Consider the following 12479-nt stretch of genomic DNA (forward strand, 5'->3'; position numbering starts at 1 on the left):
TATTTTTCCTCCTTCTTCCATTTTCAGAAACATCTCTATCTCTCTGAATTTATCTGCACACAAAGTTGGATAAAGAATAAAGAATTTTCTTTGATAAAAAATAAATAAATAAATCAACCTTCCAAGTTTTTAACCTTTGGTAAATTTTCCTCACATAAAATTCTAAACTTTTTTCTACATTCCATGTGATGTTGTATTTGACAATCTGTTCATTAGGATGGGGACCATTTCACAAAACTCCAGAAACCAACTCATTTTGGTCACATAAATAATTATAAGATCTTATAGATAGATATTAGTTAATTCATATTTATTTCCTCCCTCTCATGCATCTCTATAATATAATATAAAGTATATATAAACATAAACATGTCTACAAAATATTTATCTTAGTATTCTTCTGAATCAAGAGTTTATTTAACCTTTGATTAATTTGTCTCTGCAGATAATGATTGGGGGTTGAAGCCTTGAGTGGTCCTTGTGTTTCATACCATCCCAACAACTCAAAACAACCTTCATCAAACAATTCAAAAAGCATTCTTAAATTAGCTTAAAAGGCAAAGTGATTTTTCTTTGGTATGCTATGAATTCAATGACATGTGATAATATTCATTCTCATCATTGAGGAGGAATTGAGTGAGAAGAAAATGGGTTCTGTTGGAGGTGAAGAGGCTACAAAAAATCATGAAGAGAGAATTCAAGTTTCGGTTCGAATTCGTCCTCTAAATGATAAGGAAATTGCAAGAAATGATGTATCTGATTGGGAATGTATCAATGACACTACCATCATTTACAGGAATAACATTTCAGCTTCTGAAAGATCTCTCTATCCAACAGCATATTCATTTGGTATGTTCACACTACATATTTGACTATGTTTTCTTTTTTACCATAAGGTTGGAATTTAATAAATGTGTTTACTATAATTTTGTTGAGATATCATTTCATTATTCTGCTTTGGAGAAAATATTTATGTTGCATGTTACAAATCTGGTGAAATAACCAAGTGATTGAGTTCAAGTGATTAATGAACTCCGGTTAAGGATGAATTAATAGGAGAACTCAAGTTCGAATCCGGACTGAAGCAATCTTTGATTAGGCTTCACTTACTTTCCGCTTGAATTCCAAATTACTAGGGCCCACTTCCCTTTTGAACCGGATGGTTAAGATAAAAAAAAATATTCAGTGATATGAATATATGAAGTTGAAGATTGTTTAATGTGGTGTGATAAAATTTGATACCTTTTTTCTGATTTGGTTATAGACAGAGTATTTAGATCAGATTGCTCCACAAGGCAGGTGTATGAAGAAGCAGCTAAGGAAGTTGCTCTTTCTGTTGTTAGTGGAATCAATTGTGAGTTTATTTTCTTTGATTTTCTTTCCTCTTTTATCAGAATTAGTTTCCCTGGAAATTCCATGTTAATATTTTTCTTTGATTCTCCAATCAATCAGCAAGCATTTTTGCATACGGACAAACAAGCAGCGGAAAAACTTACACTATGAGTGGTATAACTGATTGTACTGTAGCAGACATTTTTAACTACATGGAAAAGGTAAATTAAAAACACACATGCGTGCACGCGCAACACTGCATTGCGGATTTGAATCCACTCCCACATTGCAGCGATACAGCAAAAAAAATTATAAATATGATAAAAATTTGCTACGTTGTTCTACTGTACGAGAGGATCCGAGTCCTTGCGTTACTTGGACTTTCCAAAACCATATTTTTCATTTGGGATTTACTTGTTTTATAGCACATGGAGCGAGAATTCATTTTGAAGTTTTCAGCAATTGAGATTTACAACGAATCTGTTAGGGATCTGCTTAGTGCAGATTATACTCCTCTTAGACTTCTTGATGATCCTGAGGTAAATAAATAACTTCTTCAACATTTTCCGAAGGGCTAGTAAATGTGCATGTACTTTTACTCATGGTTTGTGTTAATTTTGACAGCGAGGGACAGTTGTTGAGAAACTTACTGAGGAAACTATTAGAGATTGGGACCACTTTACAGAACTCATTTCTTTCTGTGAAAGTAATAAGTGTTTGAATTATTCTTGCTTCATATACTTGGATTGAACTTATTTCCTTTTGTTTTCTTTTTTGCTAATAAAATAGTTGTATTTGGATTCAAAATTTCACAGCTCAAAGGCAGATAGGAGAGACATCACTGAATGAAGCAAGCTCTAGATCTCATCAGATTCTTAGACTGGTATGATATGTTGTTATTTTTGTTAATGAACTTGGTGAATTTTTCTGGTACATCTTGTCTCACATTTGCTTAACAATGTGATCCTTCAGACAGTTGAAAGTTCAGCGCGCGAATTTCTTGGAAATGACAAGTGTAGCTCTCTTTCTGCTTCGGTGGTATGACTAATTCGCTCAATTTATGATGATATATTTGAAGTATCAAGTTTATGTTAATGAACATCTATAGGTAATAAGATGGTGATTATTTTTTTGTGGTACAGAATTTTGTTGATCTAGCTGGAAGTGAAAGGGCATCCCAAACCAATTCAGCCGGGGTAAGGTTGAAAGAAGGTTGCCATATAAATCGTAGTTTACTAACTCTAGGAACTGTTATCCGCAAACTCAGGTTAGCTTATGAACATTATGTTTCAATATTTGTGATATGCTTAAATTCAATACATAAGTATATGCCTAAAATCAAGCTATGGAAGATTTGGAGTAAGAGGTGAATATTTCTTGCACTTTTATCTAAAAGTAATGAATTTGGTTGCAGCAAGGGAAGAAATGGACATATTCCTTTCAGAGATTCAAAGCTAACGCGCATATTGCAATCATCATTAGGAGGCAATGCTAGAACTGCAATCATCTGCACCATGAGCCCTGCGCGGAGCCATGTTGAACAAACCCGAAACACTCTCTTCTTTGCAAGTTGTGCTAAAGAAGTTGAAACTAATGCACAAGTCAATGTAGTGGTATCTGATAAAGCACTAGTCAAGCAATTACAAAAGGAGGTAGCTAAACTGGAAAGTGAATTGAGAAATTCAGGACCAGCACGCCCTAAGAGTTCTGATTCTACAGCATTATTGAGAGAGAAAGACCAAGAAATTGAGATGGTAATAATAAAGCTTTTGACGCAAAAACTCTTAATTTGTGTTTTTTTGTTGGTTGTAAATACAAAATCTTTATATGCAGTTAAAGAAAGAGGTGAAGGAGCTAACCTTGCAGCGCGACCTTGCGCAAGTTCAAATCAAGGACATGCTCCAAGAGGCTGGAAATAACATGTCTAGTTTAATAGGAGTGGTGAGTTATATTTGCATGCTATATAGCATTAAAATAGTAATCATGCATTTTTTTATTTGATCTAATCTATTTTTCCTTCTAAATCTCCAGGAGAGTTTAGGTCCTCGGTATCCCAAATTACGCGTGACAAATAATTGGAACTTCGAAACTCGAAGAGAGGAACCAAATGTATTAAGTATTGACTGTGAAGAAAGTGTTAGGTCCTTTGATGCATCTCAATATTCAGATGGACATAGTATTAGTTCTGATGATAATTTGTTCCAACTCCCTGACCTTGAAAAGGATCTCATGGTTAGAAATTCTTCACCAAGGCTTACAATTACAAGCATTGATGCTGCACAGAATGATTTGGATCAGAAGAACATTGAAGATCAAGATGAACAGGAGTATTGTAAAGAAGTAAGGTGCATTGAGTTAGAAGACCCTATCACAAACCAACATACACAGTCAAACTCAGAATATTTAAGATCAAATACATATAGTGATTCTAGTGCATCATCTCCTCGCGCAAAGACAGATTTGCCAGGACTGATTGTAGTTGATGACGTGAACAAAAACGATACGGATTTTGGTTCATCCGGTTTAAAGGAAGACAAAAGAATGAACCATTTGCGTGAATATTTTGCTCTTCCGACTCCCGAAAGTAGTACTCCTTGGCTGACAGAATTTAATAGAATTAGTTCTAGTTCTAGTTCTAGACCGTCGAGGTTGAGCTTGAGCCGAAGTAGAAGTTGTAAAGCTAGTCTCATGAAGAATTTACCTTCTGATTGGTTTGAAGATGATGAAGAAATTCAGAATACACCTCCAGTAGGGAATGAAAAAGACTTTGCTGGAAGACCTGAGGGATTTCTGAAGAAGGTTCATACACTAAATTATAATGCAAATGCTGAGAGGAATTCTATGGAAAGTTCTGCTGCTGATGAAAGTAGGATCAATGGTCTTTTAACTCCAAAAACAAAGGAAACAGAAAATCTTAAGAGATTGAATTTACTGGCTGACCATGAGGTAAGCTTCTGTTTTAAGTCTTCGTCGTTGTTTTGTTTTGTTTCCACTTTTTATTGGTTCATTTGAATAACTATTCTGTTAAGATTTCAATGTAGGGGTGTGTTAACTGTTAAAGAGGCACTTGGGAACCTTACAAGCCGGTTTTGTAGGGTTGAGTTAGACTCAACCCCAACCCAAATTCTAAGATGGTCTTAGAGTCTATTGAAGATATGTTGGGCCACCTGCTATTGGGCCCCTCCAGATGTCTAGTCTTGGGCATAAGACAAATTTTAAGTTAGGCATCCCTTACCCTACAAGCCGCTTATCTAGGGTTAAGTTAGGCTAAATGTAAATTTTAAGATGATATCAAAGCTTATCAAAGATCTGATGGGCCACTCGATATTGGACCGGTCAGGACACGCTCCAGAAGTCTAATCCTGAGCATGAGACAAATTTTAACTTAGGCCTCCCCCACCTTACAAGCCAATTTTGCAGGGTTGAGTTAGGCTCCACTCAATTTTTAACAACTTCATAACCATCCTTGTTATTGAGATCAGTAGCACAAAAACATACCAAAAAAACTAGTTGTATTGAAAATTCAGTCATTGATTTCTTGAGTTTGTTTTGCATGACAGGTTCCTGGGATAGGATTGGATGCCATTATGTCCACAAAGAATGTAAAAGACATTGGTTTGGACCCAATGCAAGCTGATGGAGAAAGTCATTCAGAGTGGCCTTTGAAATTTAAGAGGCTTCAAAAGGAGATTATTGAACTATGGGATGCTTGTAATGTTTCATTGGTTCATAGGACTTACTTTTTCCTTCTCTTCAAAGGGGATCCATTAGATTCTATTTATTTAGAGGTAGAGCGCAGAAGGCTATCATATCTTAAGCAAACTTTTTCACAAGGCAATAAAACTCTACAAGATGGAAGAACCCTTACCCCTGAAACAAGGTAACATTTCAAATATAAAGGTTTTGTTAAATTACACTAAGGGTTTGAACTATATTAATTAATATTACGAGGTCAAACTCTTACCCTTAACTAATTTCTCGTAAACATACATTTTTGTGGTTAATTAATAGACAAAACCTATGTAATAAGTTCAGTTTATGTTGCTCAGCAATTATGACATGTCAGTAGATTGTATACCACTAAATATACAATCTATGTATTGAATTTAACTAAAAAAAAAATGTAAATATAGCACACAAAGAAGCACCTAGCTAGGTTTGTACTAAATTATGTTTTGTCATCAAATATTTTTTTTGTTGTATAATAATGAAACTTATAAAGTACAATGTCTTTGACTCGAAAACAGCATGAGATATCTTAGAAGAGAGAGGCAGATGTTGTGCAAGCAAATGCAGAAAAAGCTATCAAAATATGATAGAGAGGACTTATACATGAAATGGAGCATTCACTTGAATTCAAAACATAGGAGGTTGCAGTTAGCACATCATCTATGGACTGACACAAACAACATTGATCACATTAGAGAGAGTGCAGCAGTTGTTGCCAAACTGGTTGGTCCAGTAGAGCCAGAACAAGCTCTTAAGGAAATGTTTGGGCTCAATTTTGCTCCAAGGTCCACAAGTAGGAAATCTTTTAGTTGGTCTTTCACAAACAGTATGAGGCAGATTTTGTGAGTTTGGAGTTTGAATTACTTTTAGGTAGTTTGTTATGACCATGTTATAATTCTTATATATTGTGATTTTTTTGTGTATGTTTCTAACTTTGATTTGTATTTATTGTAAATGTGTTATTGTAAGGTTATAAGTTTGTTCATATACTTCAGACTCTCCAAGTATGGTTACATTATATAAAAGCTATATATGATTATTTTAGTAAAGTATGTGTTATTGACTTCTTTTGTCATTCATTCTTTAGTGGTTAATATTAGGATTGGTATGAATAGAATCACCCTTTAATAAAGGTAAACGACACAAAAACAGTACCAAATAAAGAAAATTCGATCAAAATATGGCATTGGCATAGGCCAGAATATGTGGAATGCGTACTTTATCAGGCAGAGGGAATGTGTTTCCAAAAGATAAAGGTTGGGAAGAGAAGAGCATAATAGATTGCACTAGGTTCTAATCTCTTATAAAATTTGCGAATGTTGGGTACATGTTCTTCCAAATATTAAGGAAATATTATTTTAGATTATTAAGGAAATATTGAGCAATTTGTATTTATATTCTTATTTGTTATTCCCTCCATTCTTACATATCATAGTTTGATCGTGTATATTATTCACCCTAACATACTAGAAATATATCTCAATCCATATGATTACTTCACACTTTTCTTATAAATTGTGCATAACTTTAAACAACACTTTGAGTCAAAACAAGTATACTACAAGTTGAATGTGAGTATGTTTGTTTCATTGTACTCTTTCTGCTTTAAATTATAAGTCATTTTAAAAAATAAAATAAAAAGTATTTTATGATATCAATGAAACATTATGTTATAAACAACTTTTTAACTGTTCATTAATGGAGGAAATAATATTCTAAAAGAGTCGCATTAAAACTATTCTAACAAACTAATTCCATAACAAACTAAACAATGACTTATCACAAATGATCTCTCTAGATCCTTCTAAAAAGCATGACTCATCACTTAAATATCAATGAAACATTATGTTATTTTTATCAAATAATAAATACATCATTTTTTTTATATGAAAACTTATTTGTTTTAGTTGCTTAACAACTACACACAGGACACTCTTTAGCATTTTTCATGGGTCTTGATAACCAGTGTCTCAGAGATATTTGTTAAAGAATCCATAAATATAAATTTTGTCTTGAAAATATAAATTGTTATTTTTTATCAAGTAATAATTACATCATTTTTTTAATAGAAACATATTTGTTTTAGTTGTTTAACAAATGCACATGGGGTACTCTAGCATTCTCCATTAGATTTTGAGCAAACAAACAATTAACATGAATGTCAGATCTTAACTCGAAACTAGGTATATATGAGCCCTCTAACTTTAATTGTATATAAGACTTTTTAACTCATACTTGAAACACTAACAATCTGCCCATGTGTTAGATATTCATTCATATGAGTATGTCACACTCATTTTCATCTAGATACACATGCACCTTCAAAGATACTCCATCAATATAATTGCTGTCTGCACGTACCATTGTGCAAAAGACTTTTGATAGAACAAATTGATCGAGCTATCGATTATGATACTTTTGTTTGATCATGAGGAGAGCTCAACGATCATCACATCGAACTTTTTAAAAACACAAAATGAGTTCGACAACACTTTTTTTCTTTTGAACAAGTTCGACAACACATCTTAAATTTAAACCTTAAAATATTAAATATATGAACAATCTCACTTATATATCCATCAATGTTCATTTTTATATTCCAATATACTTAACTCACTTTTAAAAAAATATAAAAAAGATCTTCGAAAATTGGATAGTTCATCTGCTCTCGTAAAATATATATGATTACTGATTTGTGTGACAAGCGTGCAACCAATATACTTGAACATTATTCCCCCACCCAGTCAAAAGAAATTGGGACACAATCCAATGGAGTACTGTACATGAGGGCCTCATGAAAGAAGTTTCTCAGAAGTAAATTTTAAAAAATGAATAAAACATTTCATGATGTAACTCAAAAGATATTTCATTGTAACTTTATTTCAATTAAAAAATTACGTAGATCAAATAATTATAGAGGACGTATCTATTGTTCTTAAAATTATTAAAAATAATAATAATGATAATTTAGTCTCTCAAATATTTTGAAATAACAATTCAGTCACCCCCCTCCAAAAAAAAACAAAACAATTTATTCATTGAATTAGAAAAATTCACTCATTTTAGTACTTCGAACAAAATATCCCTTTAGAATCACGTAAATTGCCTAGTGACTTCGCGTTCTATAAAACAGAAAAAGTTTATCCTAGATATATGAGAGAATAGGTATATTAAAATGTAATTTATGTTGATGGTTGAAAAGAAATTTTTTAGAAACTACAATTCATGTAACAAGTTTGTTCAAACAATTCCTAAAAAAAAAAAAGTTTGTACAAATAAATCATACAACAAGCTGGTCTTGTCTTGTTTATTAGCTCCTATCTTGTTCATGGTGAGAGCTCTTTCCACCTACTCAGTGTAATGTTTGAGCCACATATTTCAAATATGGACTTTGGAAGCCATCTAATGGTCTAGATGGATGGTCACGATTTTACGGTAGTTTTTAAATTTTCTTTTTTAAATAATTTTTTGTGTTAATTAACCTTCCAATTCTTAGGGGAGGAGGTCCTAATAATCTAGTGTTCTGACGCAGTACGGAAAGCAAGCGTTAAACCTAAAAGACAAACAGACAAGTTACAAGCGACAAAACTATCGAATAAGGGTTTTCGGAATCTACCAAAATTGAGAGAAAAGTCTCGAATATTTTATTAAATAAAAAAAGTTGTCTATTTGGCTACAACTCTTAAGCTTAAATAGGAAAATAACAAAACCCTAATGGGTCGAAAATCCAAAATAAAAAAAACAAACAAATAATAAAATTGGACTGAAATAATAAAATACTAAGGAAATTATAAAAATACTGTGGAAACTCTCCTACATCATGTTCGGTCAGAGATAAGTTAAGTCTAATAAAAAAAATATTTCATCCAAAAATTAAATTCGAGTTTTTTTCAAATAACGATTTTAAAATTAAGACTATGTTCGATGTTAATCAGACAAGCAAAATATCAGGGCCGACCCTACAGATTAAGAGGCCTAAAGCAAATTTTTAATGTGGCCTTTAAATGTATATATATATTTTTAACATAATATGTGTATAAAATCAATTTTGTGGAGACCAAAATTTGAATTCATGGCCAAGAGTAATTGAGGTCTTTTTAGTAATCAGTTGTGTTATGCAAATGTCTTAATTTATCTATTATATAATATACTTATAACAAAATTAATTTTTTTAGAGGGCTTTTCTTTCAACCAAAATTTTGAGGCCTAAAGGTCTTGCTTGGGTTGCTTGGCCCTTAAGCCGACCCAGCAAAATACGTGTGACTACACACAACTCAAGTCCATCAAATATACTCCCTCCGATCACTATTATAAGCAAAACTTCACTTTTTACATACATTGAATAATTAATGTATCTAGTCTATAATAAAGACTAGATACATTAATTATTCAATGTATCTAAAAAGTGAAATTTTGCTTATAATAGTGATCGGAGGGAGTACATTTTTGGTTAACTCCATCAGATAACTTAGATCGGGTTAAGATCCTCTCCATTTATAAATTTTTTCATTTGTTGCAATTTGGAGAGAGATAGACACATAAAAAATAATGATGGTGGGATCCACTTAGTGATAGGACCCACCACTTTTTTTTTGTCCATCTCTCTCCAAATTGCAACAAATGGAAAAAGTTATAAATGGAGAGGATCTTTACCCACTTAGATCGAAGTAAATAAAAGAGACTGTTCAATCTTATTAAATGGTGACAAACTAGCAATTAGTGAATGTTATAAATGAAATGTATGAGTAGAGAGTATGGGTGAGACAACGTCTTTATTAGTTACCTGATCTAGACCCTGTGCCTTCACTAATCAAATGAACTAAAACTGCTACCTATTTCCCATTCAATTGAATCACAAAGATAGACATATATATTAGGTAAAATTGAATGCCCTATACTCGCTAAACACAATACTTTCATAATGCATCTTCAAAGCTTTAAATTTAGGTATGTCCAAATTTCCATTTCTCACCCACTTCACACACACCATAGGGTCACTGCTACTCGACCCAATTAAGCAAGCAGGCTTGTGAGCAATTACTGGCATTGCTAAACCACTTATTGCTAGATGGACCATTGTTCAATTACTGCATAATTATGAAACGCAGAATCATGTGTTTTATATTGAATGGAACGAAGAATCATGTTGTTAAAGTGAAACCCTTTTTAGTTGCCATACTAGCTGCTCTCTGCACTACATTGATGGAACATGCAAATAATGACCAATATTATAAAAATTAAATTGGATGGTTAGACCTTTTTTTTTTTTTTTTGACAGAGGATGGTTAGACCTATTGAAATCTGAGTCTGTACTTTGTACAAATTAATTTATTTGAGCAATTTAATTGAAATTCTATCCAATTCCAACGGTTTAAAAATAATTAATCACCTTGAGTATAACTTAGTTGATATCGACAATGTATTATAGTATTATGTAAGAGGCAGAGTTTGAACCCTATACACACCCACTTATTCACCTTACAAGTGAATTGTCCTCGTTAAACTACTTGACTCAAAAAGGTTAGAGGTCTCCCTACTTTCCACAAATATTGATAGTATAATCAATATCAATGTGTATTTTGATTTATGTATAAATATTGATAATTTATCATTCATGTATTGTACCCAAAAAAAAATTATCGTTCACCTATATGCGTTTAATTTTGACTTCTTTATGCTATAAGACAAATTATAATTTTAATAAAATATAGTTGAAAATATATATATATATATATATATATATATATATATATATATATATATATATATATGGGTAATGCTAATGCACACCCACTTGAATTTTAGAAGGTGTGCATTAGCATCATACACCTTTTCACTTTGGACAGAAAATACCCTTTCTCTTTCTTCAATTGTCATTAAAAGCATATGCCTCTTAAAGTAATTTTGCCATTCTTGCTCATCATCTTCTCTTTCATGCTCCTAAACAATCACGTTGTAGCACAGGGAAAGAAGAAAACCTTCTTTTACACCTAAAAAAAAAAAAATTAAACCCTTCTTCTATTTTTATTTTGATTGTTTTGATTAACCAACACCAAAATTTTTATTTCCATTGTCTATGAATCACATCTGCTGTTGGCAAAAAACAAAACACCACCGTCCATGATTTTTGATAGATACCTTTGTTTCCTCTTTATTCATCAGCACAGGGTTAACAATTTGTATCAAAACTAAAGCTATTTAAATTCTAATACCAAAAGGATAAATTAATATATTCTTTTGGTAGAAGACAAACTTAACATATATAATGAAGAAATGTGATCGGAGTAGCTTGGATTCCGGCAATGAAGATGGGCGGTCATGTTTTGGAGTTATTTTTTTGGAGAGAGAACATGATGGTAAGTTCAAAGCCTCTTTACGGAAAAAATAAGAAAAAATGGGGAAATTAATTGTATGTTTTCAATAAACAAATAAAATTACTATCTTACCCTTTAATCTAAGTTGTTTAAAAAGGAAAAAATGGTTTTTAAGTCCAAAGCAAAAAGGTGTATGATGCTAATGCACACCTTCTAAAATTCAAGTGGGTGTGCATTAGCATTACCCATATATATATATATATATATATATATATATATATATATATATATGCATCTCTAAACTTAAACTTTTATTGAACAAGCCAAAGTGAGATATAACACTAACAAAGGTGTTTCATCTCGCACAAGGCGTGCAAAGAGAAACACCCAAAATACTTACAAAGTCAAGTCACCGGTGCCAATAAATGGAACACCTCAAAGAAGAAAACAGTAATAATAACAACATTACATCAAAACACTCATGCATGGTAAAGGATGTCGCCACCAGTCATGAACGCTGAAAACAAAAGATTGCATATTAGGTTTTAGGCAAAGGTAAGATTGTCTTTTAACCTTGTATGCAATACTTTGTGAATCCAAGAATTTCGATTAAAAACTCTGTTGTTCCGCTCCTTCCAGATAACCCAAACTCTAAGGAAAGAATGAGATGAACGCGGTAACCTTGCAAGATGGCCGAACTGAAGAAGATGATTCTGACCCTCATATGGAACGACGCAAGAGATACCGAGCCACTGGAACACCAAAACCCAGATGCTGCAAAATGTGTCGCAGCCAAAGAACAAGTGATTTGCAGTCTCCAGAGACTCGCAACCCCCTACGCAAACATTGTCATCAGGCTGAAGGACTCGTCGCCTCACCAAATTATCTTTTGTGAGGAGTCGATCAACAAGAAGTCTCCAAGCAAACAGAAAGACCTTGAGCGGTACCTGCCTATGCCACACATCGTCAAACAGACCTCGATCCGGAGGATCTTCCACACTCGTGAGGAAATGGTAAGTTCCTTTAACAGAGTAGCCAGCAATAGGGTCAAGAAGTCATCGCCACCTGTCATGAACATGATCCTGCAAAACAATATTATGCAAC

General features: G+C 32.8%; 1 protein-coding gene across 1 annotated transcript; it reads left to right on the top strand.

The window, feature by feature from the left end:
- The first annotated feature begins 294 nt into the window (after positions 1 to 294).
- Positions 295 to 6110, top strand: LOC146920086 (kinesin-like protein KIN-7E). The gene is made up of 14 exons (XM_085713462.1): positions 295 to 351; positions 446 to 849; positions 1265 to 1354; positions 1453 to 1553; positions 1758 to 1871; positions 1957 to 2038; positions 2148 to 2215; positions 2305 to 2370; positions 2475 to 2599; positions 2747 to 3086; positions 3166 to 3273; positions 3364 to 4278; positions 4893 to 5212; positions 5580 to 6110. The coding sequence occupies exons 2-14, from the start codon at positions 648 to 650 to the stop codon at positions 5905 to 5907; spliced, it is 2859 nt and encodes a 952-aa protein (XP_085569588.1). The 5' UTR covers positions 295 to 351; positions 446 to 647; the 3' UTR covers positions 5908 to 6110.
- Positions 6111 to 12479: the final 6369 nt, after the last annotated feature.

The sequence above is a fragment of the Medicago sativa genome, chromosome 5 (genome assembly GCF_051527215.1).
Source record: "Medicago sativa cultivar Bolivia chromosome 5, Bolivia_mono, whole genome shotgun sequence".
NCBI classification, from domain to species: Eukaryota; Viridiplantae; Streptophyta; class Magnoliopsida; order Fabales; family Fabaceae; genus Medicago; species Medicago sativa.

Coding starts and splice junctions, on each gene's coding strand:
- LOC146920086 (XM_085713462.1), top strand. CDS start 648: ATGGGTTCTGTTGGAGGTGAAGAGGCTACAAAAAATCATGAAGAGAGA. Junction 1,355..1,452: donor TGTTGTTAGTGGAATCAATT/GTGAGTTTATTT, acceptor CCAATCAATCAG/CAAGCATTTTTGCATACGGA. Junction 2,039..2,147: donor ACTCATTTCTTTCTGTGAAA/GTAATAAGTGTT, acceptor AAAATTTCACAG/CTCAAAGGCAGATAGGAGAG.